The sequence below is a fragment of the Leptopilina boulardi genome, unplaced genomic scaffold (genome assembly GCF_019393585.1).
Source record: "Leptopilina boulardi isolate dan_hultmark-lab unplaced genomic scaffold, ZJU_Lbou_2.1 LbouV2_151, whole genome shotgun sequence".
NCBI lineage: Eukaryota > Metazoa > Arthropoda > Insecta > Hymenoptera > Figitidae > Leptopilina > Leptopilina boulardi.
The window spans coordinates 160,752-185,470 of NW_026137698.1; the positions used below are offsets into that span (position 1 = coordinate 160,752).

Sequence of the window (24,719 nt, forward strand, 5' to 3'; positions counted from 1 at the left end):
GTGAAATTCTTATATATTCCGTAGGTGGAAGCGCAACTACTACGCAGTTAGCGACGACATATGACAAGACCGGTCTCACTCTTGCTTTGGAATCTAGGCTACGACCCGCTTTGCACTATCAATTCGGGTCAATGGGCTCTCGGTGCGGGCCCATAATGCACTGCACACAATATAACCTAGGCCCGTTTCGCATATATGCAGCGAAACTCAATTCGAGTATTATATTTGCAAGCAAAGGAAAAAAAATGTTGCAACAATGCCACGTTGTCCTTACCAGCTGTTTCGACAGACAAACTGATTTACAATGTAAAATAAACCATGATTACTTTTGCAACAATATGCTCAATTAGATTCTGTCCTACAACAGAAAAACTTTATCACTAACATGATTTTCTATTGTAGAGTTAGGAACATTTGTACAAAAATAACTGTAACTTAATTTAAGAATACTATATTTGGATCGAGATTACTATGCCCTTTATGTAGAAAGTATTTAACCCACGCACAACTTCCAAAAATCAGAGAGAGATTCTATCACCCAGGGGGAGAAAGTTATTCATAATCTTTAAAAGTGGTTTTACATATAGGACGTAACAGTGCAAAATTTGTTAGCCAGACAAAATCGAAACAGAACGATTAAAAAAGAAAAAAAATGCTCAATTTTTTTATAATCCCAACCGCCATTTCCCTCGGAATTGCTTTTCTAACTTTCACTGTTGGCATTCTGCATTTTTATATTCTCAAGTGCAGGTACGTATTTTATTAGAGGTAAAAGTGTAAATGAGATTTCTTTTTTCATATACCACTATTTGTATTTGCCAAATGAGAATTATATGACTCGAATATGTAATATCAAATCAAAAATTAGATTCTAAAAATTGATACACTTTCTCAAGAGAGAGACTTATATAATCCATAGATTGCACAATATCTCTTTTTGAGGAAAAAAATGAAGAAGAATTATAGCCCGGACATAGTACGCGTGACACAGTGCCCTGATTCTTATAACTTAATAACTTACGAGCAATTGGACCGTATCGCTCTCTGCCAGTTTAACTATCGTGTAATTCGACGTTTGCAATAGTTTTCAAGAAAAAGAGAGACAGAGAATCGCAATTCCAGCTGGCGTGTAATTTTTCAAACGAGAAATGATGATGCCACCTAGCGCTCCATTATCTTTAGCATCGCGATCACGAATACTCGACTCTGAAGAAAGCAGTACTACTCGCAATAAATTTATTTCGACATTAATACAAAAAAAAACTAAACTTATCTTTAATCCACAATTTTTTAAAATAATTTTTTTTAGAATAATTCTATTTTTTGTCGCTGCATTTCATTATCGTTAAACTGATATATATTCCTCTACAAACTGAACTTGAAAAATCCTCGTAACCATTTGCGATAAGTGACGCAGGTTGTTAAACGAGAAAAAAAATTCAATGCCAGGGTTGAAGCCGATAGCAGAAAGCGAAGGTTTCCATAATTTTTTTTTAGATTCCTTATTTCCATGAAAAGAAAATTGAAACAATTAGAATAGTATCGCATATCTATAATTTTGCGCAAGATGATGATATACACTGGCTACAAGATAAATAATCAATCACAGCAATCAAATGATCATAACTATCGTATATTATATGGAACAAAGAAATCATCCACAGCATAAAGATCCTCGATAAGATAATATAAAAAAAGTCATTGCACTGGATAAATAAAAAAAGTGCAATAAGAAAATCCGATACAATAATCACGATAAGAGAATAAGTAGGAGAATACTCTCTGGAGTATTAGTGAGTATATATGCGAGAATTATTGTTCTTTGTGTGACGAGGCTTGATTGCGTACATAGTTTTTCTTTCTTTGTTCCGCGACGATGAGACTGCGAGGCGCTGGACTTTACGACTTTGTATATACATATATATATATATATCAAAACCCTGACTATATATACATTTGTGTTAGGTACTTTATTCAACCTACTTTTCTGGGAAAGGCATGACCTCGCTTTTCTCTTAACAGATACGCGCCACTTTTCCTACCGCCGTCCTTGTGACTCGATCAGCGTAACCGCGTGTGTGTATTGCGGAAAAACTACCACGATGTGATCTTCAATAGTTTCGCCACGGAAGAAGGTCACTTGCTCATTAACTGAGCTCATTGTTTACAAAAAAAAAACAAGGTGTAAAATTATAATTTCTGATAAAACCGACTTTTTCCATTCCAAGCAAAATTTCCTCTAAATTATTAATAAAAATGAAGAATTAAGAAAAAAATGGCTTTTTTTTGGAAAAAATTGCTGCGTAAGTAAATAATGCAAATACATTAAACTCTGAACGAGCAAGGTCACCTTATCGATTGCAATTTACAACTGCTGCATGCTGTTGCATCGTTACGTCATTGAAACTCGATTACAACCAATATATATATATATATATGTGTGCGTGGGTGAAAGAATGAAATGCACAAAACTATAAGCCTTCGATTTTACATTACAATTTCCGCGTATAAAAAAGAATTCCAAATAAAACCTCAATTTAATTTTTTCATTTTGTGGCTGTTCATCCTGAAAAAAACATGTTTTTATGCTATGAATAACATAAATAGTAGAAAAAAAAGAGAAACAAAACTGTGGTTAGAAGACAAACTAAGAAGGTTACGCATCTAAAAGGCGAAGGATACAAATAAAATCTGGTTTTTAAAATACACAAATATTTACATTCACAATTCCAATACGTTAACACATGAAATTAGGAGTAATTTTTCTTTTCTCTAAACAAAAAAAATTTCCAAGTGCAGTGGTGAGCACGAGGTCAACGACGGGTGTAAATTATTGAAAAAAGATCACACATAAAGCGGACTTCCTGCATGCACCATGCCAGAAAGAGAGAGAACTTCCGGCAAAACTAACGGAAATTACAAGCCGCAGGGCATTCGTTCCTAAGTTCAAAAAGGTATATTACAAAATCAGATATACAATCCCATGGATTATTTCCCTATTCCGGAACTTATAATACAAACATTTCTTATTATCATTATTCAATTCTTTCATTTCCGGGGAAATAATTAATGTTTACCGCAGCAAATGTATGTTTCATTTAAATGATCAGTGCTAATTGAAAAAACAACAAAAATCCGTAAATTCTTTTGGAAGAAACAGATGAAAATCTACAATGGATTTTTTTTTAATTCGGATCACAACCACTATTTCTACAGGTGTCGGTAACATGTCGATGTATGAATCTATATCTAGAATCTTCTCTAACAATTGTTTTATTTATTCATGTTTCTGTGAAAATTTGCAAAAGTTGACATTAATTTTATCTTATCGAGGCTTTATTTTTGTGTTCAGAATCTTATTGATTTCAACATTCTTAAATTGTGGGCATTGTATTATTTGTTTAAACTAATCTTTATCTTTCTTTTCTTGTTGCAACCTTGCTAGAGCGCGATATCGCATGCATTAAACGCATATATATATTCCAATATGTGAAAAGCCGGTCGGTCTACAGGCAGTAATTGCGACACCCGGCTGAAAGGAGTTGGAGCCGCGTGAAAAGCGACCACTGCTGCACTACTTTCTCGACTTTCGATAGCAACTCGTTCTGCCACGAAACTTATGGGGGAAGGAGGAATGATTCAAAAGTCTCGGTTGACAAGATCGAAAGTTGTTGCGCAAACTCGTCATATTCCTATAAATATATGTGTATTGTAACGTATTTTTCTGCTATTAATTATTCTTAAATTTCGTCTCTAAATTCTTTTTTTATATTTCCATTTGAAAAACATTTTAATAACTAAAATTTTAAAGAAAAAATAAATCAAATCGATCGAAAAAAAACGGTTTTTCCTTGACTTTGCGCATGCTTTAACAAATATGGACGATTCAACGATGATAGACGAGCTACTGCTGCTGCACCCACACGCTTTTTCGTGCATAGCAACTCGTGTGGCAACAGCAGCAACAAGCGACATCATTGCATCATGCTCACGATAAGGGCCGCATCACGAATCCCTCGAATTTTCTAAACTAAAATGAGAACAGGGAAATTATAAATAGAAAATTTTATTTAAACAGTAAAAGAACTTCAAAACTTTCAGATAAGATAAGAAATTCTGATTTAGAAAATTCTACCTGTCTTTTAATTTTATTTCATGCTTCTAATCACTGAATGAACCATCATCAATTTAATAATAAAAGAAAACCAATTAATGAATGAAAGATTTATCACCAGAATTTCTTTTAGAAAAAATTCACTCGTGCAAGATTAAAATGGAAGAAGAGAGTATAATGGGTGTTCAGGTTGGTGCAAATGGGTGCTTTGTTTTGAAACGTTTATTCGCAGAGGAGGCGCGCGCAGTAGAATCTACAATTGAGAAAAAAATTGGATGTAATGGGGTCCGGTAATTAAGAGGAATGCCGTGTGTTCAAGCAATATAGCGCGCTGCCTGTGCAGAAATCGCGATACAGCGATTCGTGCCTTTCGTTCTCCATTTACAGGCACGAGGAGATGGTTAAGTTCGCCATCGTTGTTGTTGTTGGCGGTAACTAAGACTCCGTAACGAACGTAACCGTGGTCACGTTCGTGTCCCGTAACCCCTCGAGGCACGTTGATACATACGCAATATATATATATATATAAAGCAGAGGGGACCCAATAAGGACCTAGCAATATAAAACGTCAACAGTATGGAACGCGTGCTTCCTGGAGAGCTACGGATTTCCAATGTTCACCGCTATTTCCCCATCATTCCCACGCAAACCGAAAAAAACAAAAATTTTAATCAAATTGAGAAAGTTGCAAGTAATTTTAAATGTTACAGGAATGAAGGTCATTATTTGGATACAATACAGGAAAATTGTGTAAGATATACGTTAAAACTAAATGCTAAAGTTTCCCTAAGTTCTTTCGACGGCCTCCAAGATGACGTGCCTACATCTGATGCAGCAACCCGTTCTAGTTCGAAGCCACCTACTCTCACTTTTGCCTCACTTCGCGACTGACCTACGTCGATTTGACCCACTTACGATCATATACGAGAAACGAATAATTGTTTTCATTGTCCCGTCATAATTAATTTCTTTCAACAAATCATTATTTTACCAATACAAAATTTATCCGGATAAAATAATCTCCAGTAAGTTCGGAAAGATATTTTCATAATGTGAAAGAGGACTCCCACCAGTCCTAGAAACGCGCGTTAAAAGAACGACGAGAAGCATAAGCATCAAATCTTGCGTAACCTATTTACGAGTATAAAGTGTTACAACGCGTATGACATAATCTACAAGAGAGTTAGTACATCCTCAATTTGCCATTGGGTTTTGCCATTTTAAATAGACCTTTTTCACACAATCCCAAAAAAGAAAATTACGGACATTTAAAAAATATATAACATAATATCGAGAAGACGTAGGTAATAGAAGAGCAATCTCGTGTTACGCAAATGAAAACATGTGGGTGGAAAGTTACAGTCTTTCAGTGATGATGACGCGACCACTATATATACACACTCTCCGATACATTGATTTATAATGATTGTTACAGCAAAGGATTTATTTTGTCCGCTATTCTATTTTCTCTATTCTATATGAACGCCTACAGAAATTCTTGCACCAGGTTCGGATTTTGTCATAATAAAAACAAAATAAATTTCAAAATCAAGGTTTTCTTTTTTGTATCTTTATACTTTTATGGACGGTAATTATAAAGTTGCCATCATGAAACCCTGGAGGCATTCCTACGAGGTCGAATACCCGATGCGAGAGAAGGAGAGAGAGCCCTTAATCCGATCCTGTTCTCCGATTGCTCATTGCAATGATAGGACACAATAAATTTTAAACTCTTGAAGGTTTTACCATATTCGCAAAGATGTTTTATTAAATTTACAACCTCTTAAACAATTTTAAATATTTCTATATGTATACACGAAAATACCAATTAGAAAACATCTTACAATTTAATGCATTGAAATTGCAAATGCGCGCGCACTAATCAGACGTTTCAGATTGACTCTTGTGCTGTTAACAACCCACAACTCATTAACCTACGTTAATGAAACGTACATGACGTTGATAATCCATAATGACGCGATGCGGTTAATAGTCAATATAGAGATTATCTCGATTCTAGCGGACGATCATCATTTCTATATGCTAATCTCACAATTAACATTAATTCTATTATAATTTATTATACTAATTATTATATATATATTTTTTAATTTTTCTATTTATAAAAAGAACTTATAAATAACACTACCAATAAAATAGTGTAAAGGAGCGTCGTCCCTGATGCGAATAACGGTTAGACTTTTCGGCGCCTCATTGAAAAGCATTAACACAACTCCAATTGGAGGTGAACGACCGTCAAGAGCCAAATTAAATACAAACATACTGTGTTAAGAATATCAATAGGTTTTTACCGCGACATTAAACCGGAAACACGATCAAAATCGTCTGGTCAAAAAGAAGGTAAATATTCAAAAGAATAAAGGGAGGGGAGGAGGAAAGAAAGCGTACTTTAAACTCGTGACGTTGAGACTTGTTTACGTCAAGATTGTAAGGAAGTGAGGTTAACCGGCCGGCAAACTAGCAAACTATCTTTGGATCCATACGAAAAGCAGATGTGTATGTGTGTGTGGATCTTACTCAATCGATCCGAGGCAGTCTGTATAAATTCGAACAAGCCCAGGTGTATTTCCGAGGAGACAACCATAGATAGTGATTCGGTTTCGCCGAATCTTTCGCCAAAAATGACTCAGAAACATTCCAAAACAAAAACAAATCTTCAAGGGCAAATTTTTGTTTTCTGATTTTAGTTCTACAAGAAGTTTGCAGCTAATTCAGATGGCTAGAGGAAACAGCGAAATATGTTGTATACATTATCAAAAAATTCTATTTGTAATAAAATCGTTAATTCAAAACTAGAAATGTAGGAGGAGAAGAGTTTCTTTTTGATCCTCCTAATTTGTGATGATTTTCAACTTAGAAGGGCGATCTGTCTAGCTGGTCAGTTAAATCTATCAAACTGAACCGACCATTTTGGTCTGACTAAACAGTCGATATGCACAAATCTGATTAGTTGTACGCAACCTGATTAACTATGGACAACCAATAAGATTTGTGCATTTCGACTGTTTAGTCAGACCAAAATGGACGATTCTGTTTGGTAGATTTAACCGTCCATTTTGACTGACTGAACTAGTCGAAATGGACGGTTCTTTAGATTTAACTGACCGGATGTAAGATCGCCCTTCTGAGTTGAAAATCATCACAAATTAGGAGGATCAAAACTTTCGCCTATTAGAAAAATAATTTATTTTTTCATCACAACTGCTCGCTTTTGTACTGCTTTCCTAATTTGCATAGAAATCCAGGGAACTTTCTCATGGCGTTTTTCTATATACATGCAGAAAGTATTGTATGTAAGGTGATAGTCTTTTGGGCAAAAGTCACTTTGCCAAGTGTTCTATTGTGAGTTTAGTTACGAGAGAAATCGTGGCAAGAATCCACGTGGAGTTTAGCTACTGTTTGCCGGTAATGCATACACCGGTAGTTATACATATAGTCAACAGTATATGGAAGGCTTGCGATATTATGAATCTAGCCGCGCCCACGTATAGCGGGACCGAGGCCGTGTATTTTTCTCTCTCTTTCTATCTAATATCCCCTTTTATCCCTCTCTTTCTCTCTCTCTCTATGGCCTCAAGAGAGCTACGCCTCACCGAATGTAATGCCAACAATCCCTTATAGTCAAGAAATTTTCGTGTTTCACCGGCTCACGACTTTCAACGATGACCTCAAAAGAAAAAAAAAGAAAAAACAACAACAATCGAACGATTCTATTTCACCATCACCTTCATCGAGAATCACGAAGAAGAAAATCTTCTCTATAGGCGCGTCGTAATTTCCTATATAGCGGTTTACCAATGGATGGATGCTCGAATAAAATTAATAGAACCCGGTACTCGAAGAGAGTACCGTACAGATTCTATCACGACCTTTTCAACAATCCTGTTCCTAATATTGATTATTCAAGATTCCGATCTTATAAACGTTGTAAATCAAAACAAATTCTCTAATTGATAACTTCAAATTATATTTAACAATGCAACATCAAAAAATGAGATAAGAACTTTAAAAAATGTTTCCCTGAATTTCGTGGAATATAATTTCTCTTTTTTTTTGTTTGCTAGTTTATAATAAAATGTACACGCAACTGTTTCTTGCGCGCTCAATTAAAATCCCTATGATGCAAGTCCAAATTGAAACTCGTCGTTATAAACGACGTCATACAAATATAGGACGGAGCTGAAATTCCAGTCAATGATGATCGGGACATCTCTCTCTTTCTCTCTCTCTTGCTTTTTCTCCTCCAAAGTAAAATGATGGTAAATGCAGATAAATTCCATCTCTCTTTCCTATTCCAGCGAGGTTTCATATATATGTATAAAAAGAAGAGGGAGACGAGGCATGCTCATGCGCATTGTGAAAATGGGCCATCCACACGACGATACACTTTTGAAAACGAGGTCACGAAAATTAAATTTTGAGATTAACGTCAAGTGTAAACGCGTGAATCTAATTTTTTTTTTTTTTAAATAAAATTCGACTCTAATGATTCCTTTTTTAAAATAGTTTCCTTCCAATGGAATTTTAAAGACAAAATTTCCTCATCAACAAAATACACAGAAAAAAATTAATCTACAGAATGGTTACTGAAAAAATTTGATACAGCAACTAAATTGTTTGCTAGAGCTGCTAAAAATTTAGCTGTGAAATCAAATTCATTTCATTCAAATACTCGATTAATTTCAAATAAATATTTACTTGAACCAAATAATTTTTATTTGAATTAAATACATTGTATTTGAACCAATAATTTCTGTATTTGAAATAAATACCATTTAATTGATTCAAGTAATTATTATTTGATACGAATAATTATTTATTTGATAATCAAGTAATCGAGTATTTGAATCAAATAATTTTTTTTTCAATTGGAACAATTTAAATTTTTCTCTTTAATTTTCCCTAAATTGAAATATTGACCTTGATGACAAAAAATACATAATTTCCAATCAGAAATTCCCTATATGGGAAAAAAGAATCATTTCCTGGTTTTGAATTGTTTTTTTTTTGTTACACTGTAACTTTCCCGATGAACTGACATTAACTCTCTTTACTGTCCGAGTTACGATAAGGTTTATTGATGCTGTAACGAACGAGTCTCGACGAATAAATCGAGCATTAGTCGGACATTGACAGCGCACACTAGAGCAACAAGATATAGTTTAACTGTGAGCCTGGTTTTCTTTGTTAAATATATTGCCTGGCGACTACTACCTTTCCGAGAGAGAGAGAGAGTAAGAGAGAGATAATACACGAGCCTTGACTCACTCGCCAACTTAGTGTCAATTACTAAAGCAAACAAGAAAAAGAAAAAATATTACCAAACTTGCGCTTGACAATAATGAAATTACTTTGATAAATCTTTCTTCATGACGTGTTATCGATTTCTTAACAAACTACAAATTTACATAGGGCTTTGAAATTTAATGATACAGATAGCAGTTCACAAAAGAAATGTTTGACAAAAAAGAATTTATAATCGTGTTTCAACATTTTTACATTAAAAAAACATTTAATTTAAATTAAAATAAATTAAATATTAAAACTTATGTTTGAATCAAAATTCAAAATATTAAAAAATAGATTATGTAGTTAAAAAAATGTATTTTCAATTGAAATTTCAAAAATTCAATTGAAAAAGTAAGGTTATGTTATAATTGAAAAATCATTAGATTTACAAACAATAATAACTTACTTTTTCTGAAAACTAATTTGTTGAGAACAAAAACCGCATGGAAAGAAATATTTTTCACAAATGTAAATATTAACACTACTTTCAACACTTTTACATAAACAAATTTTTAAATTCATTTTCATTTCACACACACACTGTCTACTTTCTCAAAGAATTTTTGGGGAAAAGTTATATTTGGAAAAATTCGTTATCTTCAGCGTTAGAATTTACCGACGGAGAAAGAAACACAAGTGCTTTAAATCGAATGTTACACACGACAATCGCAACATCGATATAATCGAAATTTATGGCGCCTTAATTTAAAAATTAAAATTAGAAACAATAATTGGAATTTTAAATAATTACTTATTATCACAATTTAAAAAAAAAATAACCTTCTTGAAATTTCTCAAACATAATAATCATGAAATCGTAGCAAGAAATAAAATTTTTTCACAAAATATAGATAGTGAAAAAGCTAGAAAAGGCTAGAAACATGACGCCACAATAAAAATACACATTTATAAAATATAATTAGGCTAAAATTTATATAAAAATTAAAGTTCATTATAATTTATACCCGATTGTTAACAATTACAGTAGTGAATTTGCACCAAAAAAAAAGAGAAACAAACAAACAATGAAAATTCGTGGAATCACAAAATGACGCCGGTTTCACTTGCAACGTGGCTACACAACAATAGAATTCAAAAAACAATATTATTTACCAAGAAATAATGTAATTTTTCAATTAAAAAGTTGATTAAACATTGATTTCCGAATTTCACTATTGTAATTGTAAACATTTACATATAAATTCAGAATAAAAAACATAATATTATTCCTAACCTCAATTTTTCAATTTTGTTTCTTTTTTTCTATTCTTTTTCCATGGTATAAAGATTTATGTACTGCAATTCTGTTAATCTCACATATTGACCAAAACACTTTTAACAATTTTCCCGAGCACTTTTTAATTTACTTTTTTCACTAAAAAATTTTGAAAGCGTCTTTCCGGTAAATGAAAACGTGCTCGCGTCCATGCGGCAAACAAGCAAATCAACATCAAATTAGTTTTAACCTCAGAAATTGACTTTAACTTTTTTTGATTACGAATTTATCCAAAAATAATTTCTCATTTTTCACCAAAATTATAACTTTCTTTTACAAAAAAAATAAAAATATACCGGCTTCCGGTGTTTGTTCTCGAGTAAACATAACCTTAAAAAGTATTTGTATCTCTTACCTCATGTCCCGTCGGAGCAATGAGAATGTGAACCTCGTCCGTGTCGAAATTATGTTCCGTAACCTCGGCTTGAATTTCTCGTCCGTTATATGTTAAAAAGACCTTCTGTCCACGAACAAGTTTTGTTTTTGTAATTGTACTAAAGCCGGGTCCAATAATTTCACGTTCAGAATATTCTTTCATAGGACGATTCTCCTGTCCTAAAATTGGATCGAATTTCACAATAAAACGCGTTTTCGATGTAAGACTAAGTCCAGCTTCATAAGCACTAGAAGATGGCGATTTCACTGCATATACAAATCCACTGTAGTACATTCCATCTTCGCCGGGTGCACACACCTTTGTCCCAACAATACTACGTTTAGCTAACCTTTTGCCGGTCGACATTATCTGCTTAAGAAACTTTTGACAGATTCATTAGATAATTTTTTTTTTTCACCAATTATCACTCACAACTATTGATAATGTCTGATAATTTAGTTTTTTGTTTGTCAATTGTTCGTAAAAACAGCGCAATAATAATCCGGAAACTCCTCGTGTTTGGCGTAAAGTAAGTCTTGACGCCACGATTCGAAAAAACACTCAGCGCATAAACTAAATTTAAAACACGCTTTTTTGTTGTAAAATTATCAACACACACCAAAAAAACACGTCACTAAAAAAATTCAATCGCGTTTAAGAATATATTGAATTGTGCCGTAAACTCCAAAAATTTCGATAACTCTAGGTCATTGTTTTCCAGAAGAGCGTCTGCTGGTGGGACGCGGAGGTTTGCGCGGCAAGCGCAAAACAGCGATATTCGTCACTTCATTATTTTGATAAATAGGAAATAATTTTTTGTCATTTACTTGAAACCCGAGTTTTACTGAGAGCATAATACAAGGAAAAATTTGTTAGGCGCTATTTAAGAGTCGGCCGTAAATTAACGATAGTCACCGGTTGTCGCCGCGTGTGAAATCAGAAAAAGAGTTCCTTACAGCTGGCCGAACCGAGCAGTACTGAGGAGCTGCGCCGGCCGGCTACCCGCCAGCTGATGATAACAACAAACCTCCGATTGGCTCTCCTCTGACCTACTTAATCCCATTGGTTGATCGCGAGAAGGCTTTGTTCGACCTAACTGCGCACTGACGTTATTGCTTTTCTCGCATGGTTTAGAAAAAAAAAAAAACTTTATTGAAAACTTTCATCAATTTTCCGGACAAATATTAATTTTTTCAAATATTAATTAAGAAAAATTGTTTAAAATTTAATGAAATTCACATTTGATTTTGCCGATATATAAAAGACGTTTGTTTTGTCGTCAGCTGGATACGCCGGTGACGAAAGACGAAAAGTTGAAAGTCTTGTTATAGAATCGGGAAAAGATTGAAACAAAGAATGATATCTACCAATAAAATGAATCATAATGCACTTAATTATTAGACTATGTTGATAGTTGTAGTTTTTTTTGTCAAAACGCGTAGCAATATTATACCTTTAACGAAACACTCACTTGACTGCGGCCATTTTATAGTGACGACACCATACACACAATAGTGGATCTGTGAAAAAAAATTGATATTTTGTTCCTTCCCTCATATATATTGAATAAAAATAATTTAATTTTACCGGCCGGCAATTATAAATTCATCAATAAATAATGTTTCTATTACATTTTATCGACTTTTTAAAACCTGACAAATTAGTATCACAAATGATGCAATTTTGAGGTTAGTTATTTCGTTTACACTAGTATACATTTGATTGATTGAAAAAAAATATGATTCAATTTGTTTACTTGATTAATGAACGATTAAAATGAAATAATTTTAATATATAACTTACTTTTATCATACAAATCGAATGTTTTGTTAAATTAAAACAATTAAATACATAAATATGTCAAACAGATTTTTGCATAAACATACTATGATGTATTCTGAAGTTGTTCACGAATCACGTATCGTTCTCCACGGATGGGCAGTTGAGGAAATGACGTCATTGGTTTTTTTTTTAAATATATTCAATTCGTTTAAATAAAAGTAAAACATTATTAATTATTTTGCATAAATATTTTCTTAAAGTATATTTTCTTATAGTTTTTTTTTCTTAAATATGAATTAAAAAATTGTGAATTATATTATTTGGGAATAAATTTTTTTCTCATCTACCCATCCCTGAAATCGCTTTCTAAAAAAATTTGTGGACAACTTCAAAGTTGTTTTGATATACTCGTGTTTAAAAAAAATTATTAATTATAATTTTAATTATTTGTGTTTAATTTTTATAATAGATATAATTATTAAGGACAATTTTTTGTTAATATCGTCTAAAGGAAAAACAGGTAGAAGTATATTAAATTAAAAAAGCATAAAAAAGGGAAATTCTTTTTATGTAAATATGTAAAATTTTGGTGTCATTTTTATTATTATAAAAGAAAAGGGAAAATATTTTTTTTATGATAATTTAACCATGAACAAATTATATGTTTCAGTAGTCTGTGCAATGTGCTGTCTATATCTCAATGCCAAGTATTTTAAAGTTCAAATAGCAAATATACAACATCGCGTGTATATAGGCGTGGGAAAAAGCCTTTGACTCTACAACGAAATACGTTTACATATATGCTATTCTTCATGGAAGCCATAGATATTTTTTTATTTTTTATGGAAAAAAATATACCCGAGGTAAACAAATGTCATAATGTCTAATAAACCCTTTCTCTTCTTCACAGGTTTCCCATATATAATAAGAGCTTTTCGATTATTGTCTTTTCTTGAATCAAAATTTAAATTTCGATTTAGAAAAAAAATTAATTTCCATATATTATTAATTGATTTAGAAATTTTTAGAATATTTTTATGAATAAATAAAGAGAAAGTTAGATATATGATAATTAATTTGAATTGTATAAATAAAATTAGAATTGAATTAAATGCAAATTTCTCAGTTGAGAAAGATAATTATTTTTCTAATAGAATTTTCAATGTATGAACATTTATTCTCAATTATGGATTAATTAAAAATATTTTCTATATTAAGTAAGATTAATTTAATATAAAATGTTATTTTAATATTTCAAAATTATTAAATTGGAAGTAATCAAAATTTATTTGTAAAAAAATATATATTTTTTTAAACATATATATCTTTTAAAAGAACATTTGTCTTATTCATGTGCACTAATCAATACTTCAACATATTATCTATTCCCAAAAGACATACATGGAATACAGGAAATAATTTTTTGTTTTAAAAATTAGTTCTAAATAGAAATTTTCATTTAAAATTTAATTAACCAATAATTTTAATAAATATTTTAAAAAAAGAGCTCTAAACATTTTTTTTTTAAAGGACCCAAGAGAAATCAATATAGAAGTGAAAGGAAATATTGCATATTGTATATTTTAATTTCTCTTTCTTTTTTAAACATTTTCTTTTTTTTCAGTTACAGAAATATATATATATACATATGTCTATACTTTGAAACTCCAAATGTAAAGCTTTTAACGAAATGAATCGATTGACCTATTTAAAAACCCGCTGGGCTGAGTTGGTATATAAATGCGCTAAAGAATTTGAAAAGATTATTTAACTCTGAACGAATGAAATATGTGGCATTTGATGTGAATATATATAACACTTTTTATGAATAATTAAAAAAAAGGAAATTTTCTCTCAACATTTAAATATCGAAAAAAATTACAATAATTAATTAATTTAACGTGCTTGGCTAAAATAGTAGATATTTTTTTAAATGTAAAAAACAATATTTTTTTACGAGAATATTGAAATTATTTTAATTTTTCAGAGAACAATTGATCAAAGATTCCTTTGTTCTTTTTTGATAAAGAGAATCTAAACAATATTTTGTGGATATCAGATTCTATGGATGAAAATTACGACCAAGATTCTATAATACAAAATGAAAGAATAGAGGTAGGGTAGTAGGTTGCAGCAGAGATTGCACTATCCTTCTATCTCTCTCTCTCTCTCTTTCTATTTACCACAATGAGAGATGGACACATCGAAACATTGAGAATATTGCATGGATAATATACACGCCATAGATTTTGTCACGGTCACTGTATGATTTTTCCAGCCGGAAAAGGGTGAGGCGAGAGAGGGAACTCCTAGTAAGAGATGTTGCGCAATTCTCCTCATGAGAGACACCAAGAGAGTACCAAGAAAACCGTTACACTATATGGTAAGATAAAGTTTATTTAATTTTTTTTATTTTATAAGATTGCTAAATCCTCCCTTGCCATTTCACAAATCAAATACAATTTTTCGAATTAATAATTAAAAAAAAGATTCAATAGGAAAAAATAAATTCGTTAATTACAACTATAATTATAAAATATTGCGTAATTCAAAAATAGTTATTAAACTTGAATATTAGGAATTATTTTTTATTATTTAAAAGTAGCTTAAGTATTTAGAAATTTTCTAATTATAAATTAAAAAATAATTGTAGTAATGATAACTGTTAGGAAAAAAAAATCATTATGTTAATTGTTTTTGTGTTAATTGAAATAGATTAGAAAATACATTTTAGATAATTTATTATTAACTATTGTTCATTAAAAGGTATATTTCTTTTTATATCTGATCTTGGGAAAGATAATAATAAGAAATGTTAATTCATTTTTATTGAATGACATTGATGATGGGGGTTGAGGAACGTGATTTCCAGGATGAATCAACGAGGGTGCGATGAAAACGTTTAATGACCCTTTATTTCCTTCTTTGTGATAAATAACTTAAAGTAACAAAGAAGCGAGCTTTCATTCTTTTCCTTTGTATATCGATTTTGTGTCATTTTTCTTCACTCTTACCGAAACGATTCCTTATATTAATACAACACGAGGGAAAAATTATAATAAACGAAAATAATAAATAAATTTAATTAATTCATTAATAATAAATAATTAATTAATAAAATATAACTATTTCTATATTTATTGTTATTTATTTATTTATTTATTTATTGTTATAAAGAAAATTTCTTTTAATAATTTTTGTTTTCTTTGTTGCAGTAGTAATGAGAGAAAAAAATGAAAGTATTATTTTGGAATATTTATATGCGCGCAAATTTAAATTGAGTACAATGAAAAGGGAAAAATGATTCAGGCCATCATCTTTCTCATCGTCAACTATACAAGAATTTCTTTATGGTCCATGTTCAGAAACTGCGTCGTTAAATTGAAACCTTTATCTTGAAAGCGCATAAAGAGAATTGAAAATATATCTCTCTTTCTCTCTCTCACACACAAGATATTTCCCAATGTGAATTAACTTTCTATTTTATGGATCAATTTATTCATGCTATGATAATAGTCCTTGCGACAATATTTAGATGAAATTGGTTATATTTTTTCAAGAGAGAAAAAATTTACTCGACATTTTTTTGTTTGGTAAGTTATAATTCAATACAAGTTTTTCGGTCCGTTTGTTTAATGAGCCGAGAAATTCGTTTTTTTTTCATTGCTAAATAAAATTAAATTATATAGAAGTAAAATTTACTTGCATTAAACTATGAATTACTATTTACTGATAAATTTTTATTAATTTTATTGATTTTATTATTATTCTTTTGAGATCCTTTTAAAAAAAATTATTCTTATGAGATAAAAATCTCTGTTTTATAAAAAAATAATTAGAATATTTGTAATGTACATAATGGATCATCAGATGTTTAAAAAATGAGTTTTTATTTTATGAAGATTGAAATAATTATAAATGTTAGAGGGAGATTTAGTGAGAAGAAAATTACAAGAGTAGTATAATAGTTTCGAAATAGAACTTTTGCATCTTTATGACTCGTAAGTCCATAAAGTGAGGGGCAGTTTACAAGAACTTACCGTCTTTGTTAATGTACTATAATTAGAGAGCATATATGATACGAAACAAGATACGTAACATATATTAACCCATTTTTAGATTCATTTTTTTAATTCTCTTTTTTTTTGGGAAAGTATACATGAAATTCTAGTAATAAATTGCTACTTCGTTTTTGTCGAGAAATATATCCTCGATTTTTTTTTCGTAATTGTAAAAAGTAAGAAATATTTACTAAAAACATTAACTTTTCCAAATATTCTCTTATGAATTTAAATTATTATTATTATATTTTTTTTGTAAGAAAAAAGATTAAATAAGTAAAAAAATTAACTTATTTAAAATTTAAAAAGATAATTTCAGAAATTATTATTATTAAACAAAATTTAAAAAACAAATTAGAGTATTTTTAAATTAAATAAATGAATTTTAAATATTTAAAAATTAAAATGTGGAAAAATTAAAATTTTTTGAATTTTTAAAAGGTGAAATTTTTACAGAATCAATTTTTTATTTTTAATAATTTATTTTATAATTTTTTACTTTATCGACTTTGTGTTTTTTTTTTTGTTAAATATTTTCATTGTGGCGCCATCCATTAGATTAAGTAAGAAACTTTATATTTATAATTTTAAAAAATAATAATTAAATAATTAATTAATTATTAAATAATAATTTTTCAAAACCAATAATTTTTTTAAATTTTTCATTAAGAACTTTTTAAACTCTTTTTTTTAATGTTAATTTTGAATTATTTCAATAATATTTGAATATAAATATATGTATATTATTAATATTTTTTATTAATAATGTAAAAAAGTAAAAAAAAAATTGTGATTTATTTTTTTAACTCAGAGAATTTTAAAAGAAAAATCTTAAAATTATTTTTATTTTTCTTTATTTTTCAATTAATTATTAAAATTAATTACTACATTCAAATTTTTATAAAAAAAAAAAATTTTATCAATTTTATTTTATAGTATAAAAATCTCAATTCTAAATATAGGAAAAATTTGGAGAAACTTTTGAAATTATTAAAGATACTTTTTTGATTTTTCTTTACAGATTTGACCAATATTTGTGGAAATGGAAAAGTCTTTTCTATATTTGCGATATAGCAGGTGGGATAATCGACTTTGCAACAGGCGCCTATAGTTTCAAATTAAAATATGCCTATTGACCTGGGGACGACAACAAGAAAGAGGTAGACGAAAAACTATAGAAATAAAGACATGTCTCGACAGTGAGGTTCGAGATACGATCTGATAAGATTAAATGCGACTATTGGTAATTACAAACAGCCATCTTTGCGTCGTCGTCGTCGTTGTCGACAATTCTATTTTCTTCAATGAAATAACGAAATTACCTTCTCTCTATACACACCACTGTCAGTAGACGATGTAGTCTCTTCAAACGTTGACAATTCTCCTCTTCTCATTTAATAATGTGTTACGTATAGAAACAGAAATTTTTTTCATTTGGCAAATATTATAAATTCAGAAGCAAAAATTTATTTATGTCAAATGTCAAAGACATATAAAAATAATTATGAAACAATTATTGTGGTTTACATTTGTTTTGACAATTTTACAAATTTTTTTCACACACAACATTAATGCTGAATATGGTTGCTCTGTTTTTTGTGTTTGCGATATTTGGTATGACCTTAAACGTGCAACTTGCACCAATCGTCATTTATACAGTATAGAAATTGGCATTTCTTCAGTTGTCGAAGCAATTGATCTGTCAAATAATTCTATTTCTTCATTGTCAAATTATGAATTAGCGGTAAGTTTTTTAATTTTTATTTATTTCAAAAAAATTTTTTTGTTGCCTTTTTTTATATAAATATCAGGTGCTTGACGATTGTGAGATATTTTTAAGCACAGCTTCCATGAGTGGATAAAATTTTTCTGGTCCCTGAGCATTTTAATTAAATAATTTTTTTACAATATATTAAATAATACAAAATTATTCTATAGTTTTATTACATTTTTTATATTGTAAAATATAATAATTATTATTCTTTTATAATCGATATTTTTTAATTATGCAATTCTTTTTATAATTAAGGAAAATAATTAATTGATTTATATTTAATATTATATCTATAGAAATTCATAACTAGTATAAGATATTTTAATTTCGTTTTCTAATTATTAGAAATTAAATTTTGAACTTTTTCTTTTTTTTAGATATTTTTTTAACCAATTTTTTTCTCACTAACATTGTCTGCACTGCTTTTTTAGTTTATCTCTAGTCTTTCCATCAAAAGATAAATATTCTGACTCACGACAATAGCAGTGTAACAAAATGATTCAGAAAACCTTGAAAAAAAATTGTCAATTCGAGTTACATATGTATTTTAAAATTTTTCAATTATCAAACATATTTGTGTTTTTGTTTTTATTAATAATTCCTTTTTTTGTAATTATTTTCTATTCCATATTTTAAAAATTAAATATTTCGAAAAAAAATTCATTTTATAAATTACGTAAACAACTTTTTATCCATATATTTCTTTTGGTAATAAATAATATAAAATTATCCGAATTATAATTATTTGTTTATTACATTGCAATATATAATTTAACTATATAAAAAATTTTAATATAAAAAATACACATGTACTTGAAAAACTGAAACTTGTTATCAAGTAGGTATTTGAAAAAGAGGTTTCTTATACGATAAAAGCAAATACCGAATGCTTAAAATATTTTATAGAAATGATAATTCATATTTATATTTTCTAGAAATTGAGGTAAAATTAAAACAATTTTATTTCAAGGTTCTCCACTCGATATCATTTTTTTTTTTACTTTAAATTACAAATTTAAAACAAAAATATTTATTTTTTTTATTTGCTGTTAAACAAAATATTAATTAATTTTAATTTTACAGGCTGCCAGTTTATCAAAATTGAGATATCTCAATCTATCAAGAAATGGAATTAATGAAATTGGTTTAGCTGCTTTTGTAAAACTCAACGATTTGGCCGTATTGGATTTATCACGAAATCATTTGAATTATATTTATACCGATACATTTGTGACAAATTTAAAATTAAAAATATTAAAACTTCAACATAATAATTTTAATCATCATGTTCCTAATTTGCGATCATCAACAATTACCGTAAGTATTTTGAAAAATAAAAATATTTTATTTTAATCAAAAATTTATGATTTGTTAATGACTTTTATTTTTTTTTTTAGGAACTTGATCTCAGTAGCTGTTTTATTAGCCATTTGCCTGGCGATACTTTCGACCTTATGAAGAAATTAAATAATGTTGATCTTTCGAAAAATGTAATGATTCAAATTCATGCGAAAGTATTACAAAGAGTTCCTTCTCTACAAATAATTTCCCTCGAAGGGTAAGTGAAAAATAAATTTTAATTTTAGAAAAAAAAAAAGAATTTGAAATATAAATCCGAATTTTATTTTAATTTAATTTCTTTTTCAGAAATCCCTGGTCCTGTAATCGATTGATGCAAGAAACACAAAATTATCTACACAGCAGAAAAGTGAAATTTAAACAAGTTTGTGAATCAAATAATGGACCGAAAAAATTCGAGAGAATGAAACTAGAAACACAATCATCGCCGGCACCATCTAAAAAATCACTCAATATTCGTTTATCATTTCCTGAAAAATCAATGCAAGACCCATGGGAAATAATTGAAAAAAATGAAGAAGTAAAAGAAGATGAGACAATTAAAACACTTCAAGCTTTAAATATTTCACGAAAATTTAATTTATCAACTAATATAATTAATTCATCACCATATTGGTTTATTGGAATTGGTTTTCTTCTTGGCAGTGCTTCAACATTAATAGCAACTTATCTTTGGCTTTATGCAGCAATATCTTGTAAACTTTTAAGATTTTCACGTGAAAATGATATTGATCGCTCGAACATATCTTCTACATCATCATCATCATCGCAAAGAATATCTCTATTACAAAATTTGTGGTCACAAAATGAAGATCAAAATGATTCACTATCAACTTGTCCAGGTACACCTCCACCACCTTATCGAGAAGTAATGTTACACAGAAGTTTATATCCTTCAGTACGATGACACAATAGCGAATTCGGAGCACACGAAAATTTTCCCAAATTGTCCGAATTTTTTTTATTATAATTTATTTCCATTATTTTTAGAAATGAATTTTTCTTGTAAAATAATCATTTTGATGGAATTTTCCAATTTAAGCCTCTTTAAGTCTAATTTCTTGCCACAATTATTATTATTGAGACATGATTATATAGTCATGTGAGAGTCACGTGACTCAAGTTCCAAGACAAAGACAGAGATTAAATTGCCGTCTTTCATGGAAAAAAAAAAAAAAAATTCGACATTTTATCAAAACAATATGTCGGGCGCGATGACATTCTGGGTCACAAGAATAAATCGCTGACATAAGTTTTGAATAATTGTATAAAATTTAAATACTACCATATTTTGTATATAGATATGTATAAATTTATAATATATTTATTGTGAACTACGAAACAATTGCGCTTTTAATAAGATAATTGTAAACAATAATTTTAAAGACAACAAATTATTTTATTTTTAAAAAAAGAATGTACATTTTTTTCTAATTGTAAGAAAATTTATTTTTTCGTTTTTAAATTCTAATCACAGCCGATATTAATCTTAAGCCAAAGGAACTGATTTTCTTGCAAAAAATTTACCAGTGTTTTTTTTTGATGAATTATTGTGATTTACTTCATACGGATAGTATTTTTTTTTTTTTAAGAGATAAGTTTCTAGTCCTTTTTATTGTAAATATTGAAAGTGCGCAAACTTATTCAATTTGAATAAAAAAAAAAAAGAAACTACATTATATATTCATTTCTTTTTTCCCTATCTTGTTAATTCTGTAATTTTATTAACATTTTATGAAAAATATTTACTCTACACTGTGTGTGTTAATAAATTGTTAGAGAAAATACAATTTTTTTTTAATATTTGACTAAAAATATACTTCTAAAAGTATATTTCTAAAACAATGTTTATTAAAAATATATTAATGGCTCTTTCTTGGTAAATAGCCCTCATTATACGTTTTAGATAAATCGTATATGAATTCTTTTTAATTAGTTACCATATCGTTATCCTCAATTGGCAGTAATAATAATCTAAGTGGCAACGGCGTCTTCCTCGTCAGTGTTTTGGGAAGTATTTTCAATATTTACTATTTTGCCCCCAATTGCGTTAATTATATTATCAATAATGTCTGGACTGTACCTTGAACCACGAAGATTTGTTATCACACTTGCATTTTCATTACAACCAGATGGAACTAAATTTGTTGGCAATATCAATTGAATATCATTAACAATTCCATCATGAATATCGAGAATCAATTTTAAACGATTAGAAGAATTATTTCCCGTTGCCATTTCAATGTAACGTGTCACTGTGAATTTTGGTGTTTTTCCATAAATCCATTGCCATGAACGAAATTCCTCCGTTAATTGATCGATGCCTGTTTCGATAAAAAAAAAGAAAGCAAAATTTATCTTCAGTCTATTATTTATCAGCCAGACAAATTATTATTTAAATTATTTTTAAAATTACGAATCTTAATTATTTAATTAGGTATTTACAAATTTTTTATTTTTGAAAAAGAAATTATAATTTTAATTTAAAGAATATACCTGGAAACCAGCCCTCGCTGGGATTTATCATTTGAAATCCTTTTTGTTTTTGAATTAAATTATAGCCACCGTCTTCGACAACAAGTGATTTTGTTCGCAAAAATTCCCAACCAATGGCATTTAATAATTTGTCAATTCTAACGTGATGATTAATTTCTGTTAAATTTTTCACTGGTGAACGTATCGATTGCGTTGCATTTGTCGTAATTCCAGTCTGAAAAAATAAAAATCATTAGTTTCTTTACTTTTTCAAATTTTAAATTAAGAAAAATACCTCCTTCCTCTCCAGAGCCAAACTCAAAGCTCTTTTATTCGAATTCACAAGTAAAGTACAATGATGATAAGCATTCGGTCGTCCTAATTTAGCCGCTGTTCCAGAAATCTTTTTATTTTACAAATTTAAGGAAATTAACACATGAAAATAAGAAACAAAAATTTTTTAAATTGAATTTTAAATATAACTTTTAAAAAAAGGATACTTTGAATTCATTTTGAACGACAATATCATCTTTTTTATTGACAGTTGTCTTTAATCCCCATTCACGGAAAATTGCTCTGGTAATAATATCCAAATTATATTTTCTATTGTAACGCTCCTTTGGTGTGAAAAATGATAAATTAAGATTGCCAAAATCATGATAAACAGTACCGCCACCACTATTTCTTCTTGCTAATTTAATGTCATTATTTTCAATAGCATTAATATTTGCTTCAATCCATGGATTTTGATGTCTTCCAATAACAACACAAGGATCACTTTTCCACAATAATAAAAGATGATGATTTTGAAAATTAAAATTCTTATAAAACCAATCTTCCAATGCTAAATTTCTATGAATATCTGTTGATTGTGAAATAAAAACTGATTTTTTAATTTCCTCCTCTGGTACATTATTTACATATTGATTGGAAATAAATCTATTATTCTTTATCAAATTTCTTAAAAATACTCTCGTAATATTTCCTTTATGAATTACAGACATTTTTTTTTTTAAATCAGTCTTTTATACTTAAAAAATACCAAATTATAAAAAAAGGGTCAGTCTTTTTAACACTTGAATTTTTCAATGAAAAATATTATTAATAAAGTTTTTTCTTCTGACAACTATTTTTTTCAAGTGACAAAAAATGATCAAGTTTTATTAATTTTCGAGGTTAGATTTATGTTTTTATCTTCGCTGAATTGTTTTCTTTCTTTTTGACTTGATCACTTTCTTTTTTTTGTCACTTTATTGATAAAAACAAGAATAGAAATCAGATTGATTGGAAGTGATTGAAATGAGATAATCGTGAAGGGCAATTGTTTGATGTAACCACTTCCAAGTTTGGTCCAGCGAATTTATGCGGTACCTGATACCTAAACAATCTCGGCAGTCCTTTTGCATTCCTCCGTGTGCTGACAGATTGGAAAAAAAGAAACTCTTCAATAAAAAAAAAAAAACGAGCACGAGTTTTTTTTTTTTTTAATGTCCTTTATATTCACAAAACACTGTGGGAAAAAAAAATTATTTCATTAATGTATACTTATAAACAAAAAAAAAATTGATATATCGCGAGTACTGTGTCAATATTGGAGCACTTGTCAAGACAAAATGAATTCATAACTCGTTAGGTTTTGATATTTTATCAATATGCGCGATTCAGAAACAGTGGGGGGGCTTTATTTTCTAAAAGTAAAAGGTTATCTGAGTTCGTGGGGCACAAAGTACAAATGATTATATGCGTGTTGCAGCGCAATGCACTTTTCTATGTTTGTATAACAAAAATAATAGATTTTTATTAAATACAAAAAAAAGAGGAAAAAAAAAAATTCTTTAGTGTTTCAAATATAATTAATTTATAAATTCAATATCTCGTGATATATGAAAGTGTTTAGAATAGTTACGATTATTATCTTTTTTTTTTCAAAGGACAATAAACTAAATTCAATTATTTAAGTTCTAAAGTCCATTCTTGATGAATTACAAAATGCCAATATAGGGGTACAATAATCGTGTCTCTGATAAAAAATTAATAAAACAATCATAACAATGTAGAAAAAAGTAACAAAGTATAAAGACAATTTTATTCATTCACTTTGTATTTATTGCAAAATAATGTATTTTTTTTTACTATTAATCTTTCTCATCTTTCTCAATTGTAAAAATATATAGGTTATGTTTATAAATACT

General features: G+C 29.0%; 3 protein-coding genes across 10 annotated transcripts in view; 1 reads left to right on the forward strand and 2 right to left on the reverse strand.

Moving 5' to 3' along the window:
• LOC127276719 (zinc finger protein 704-like) overlaps positions 1-12,982 on the reverse strand; it is a 72,988-nt gene extending 60,006 nt beyond the window's left edge. For all 5 annotated transcript variants that reach the window (XM_051297343.1, XM_051297344.1, XM_051297341.1 and 2 more), the window contains exons 1-2: positions 12,880-12,982; positions 11,056-12,596 (exon numbers count right to left, since the gene is read on the reverse strand). In XM_051297343.1, coding sequence (XP_051153300.1) covers positions 11,056-11,442 — 387 coding nt within the window. In that variant the 5' untranslated portion in view covers positions 11,443-12,596; positions 12,880-12,982. The remainder of the gene's footprint in view (positions 1-11,055; positions 12,597-12,879) is intronic.
• Positions 12,626-21,723, forward strand: LOC127276723 (leucine-rich repeat and transmembrane domain-containing protein 1-like). Of its 4 annotated transcripts, none has more exons than XM_051297354.1 (8): positions 12,626-12,764; positions 13,532-13,721; positions 14,846-15,241; positions 16,074-16,451; positions 17,941-18,663; positions 19,777-20,010; positions 20,091-20,251; positions 20,341-21,723. In XM_051297354.1, the coding sequence occupies exons 5-8, from the start codon at positions 18,424-18,426 to the stop codon at positions 20,957-20,959; spliced, it is 1,254 nt and encodes a 417-aa protein (XP_051153311.1). In that variant the 5' UTR covers positions 12,626-12,764; positions 13,532-13,721; positions 14,846-15,241; positions 16,074-16,451; positions 17,941-18,423; the 3' UTR covers positions 20,960-21,723. The 4 variants fall into 4 exon arrangements, with proteins under 4 accessions (XP_051153311.1, XP_051153312.1, XP_051153313.1 ...); XM_051297355.1 differs by having other exon boundaries at positions 16,077-16,451; XM_051297356.1 differs by lacking the exon at positions 12,626-12,764 and adding an exon at positions 13,255-13,378.
• On the reverse strand, positions 21,431-23,778 carry LOC127276724 (lipoyltransferase 1, mitochondrial). The gene is made up of 4 exons (XM_051297358.1): positions 23,028-23,778; positions 22,823-22,930; positions 22,549-22,762; positions 21,431-22,376 (listed from the first exon to the last, which is right to left on the reverse strand). The coding sequence occupies exons 1-4, from the start codon at positions 23,529-23,531 to the stop codon at positions 22,027-22,029; spliced, it is 1,176 nt and encodes a 391-aa protein (XP_051153315.1). The 5' UTR covers positions 23,532-23,778; the 3' UTR covers positions 21,431-22,026.
• Between the last annotated feature and the right edge of the window lie 941 nt (positions 23,779-24,719).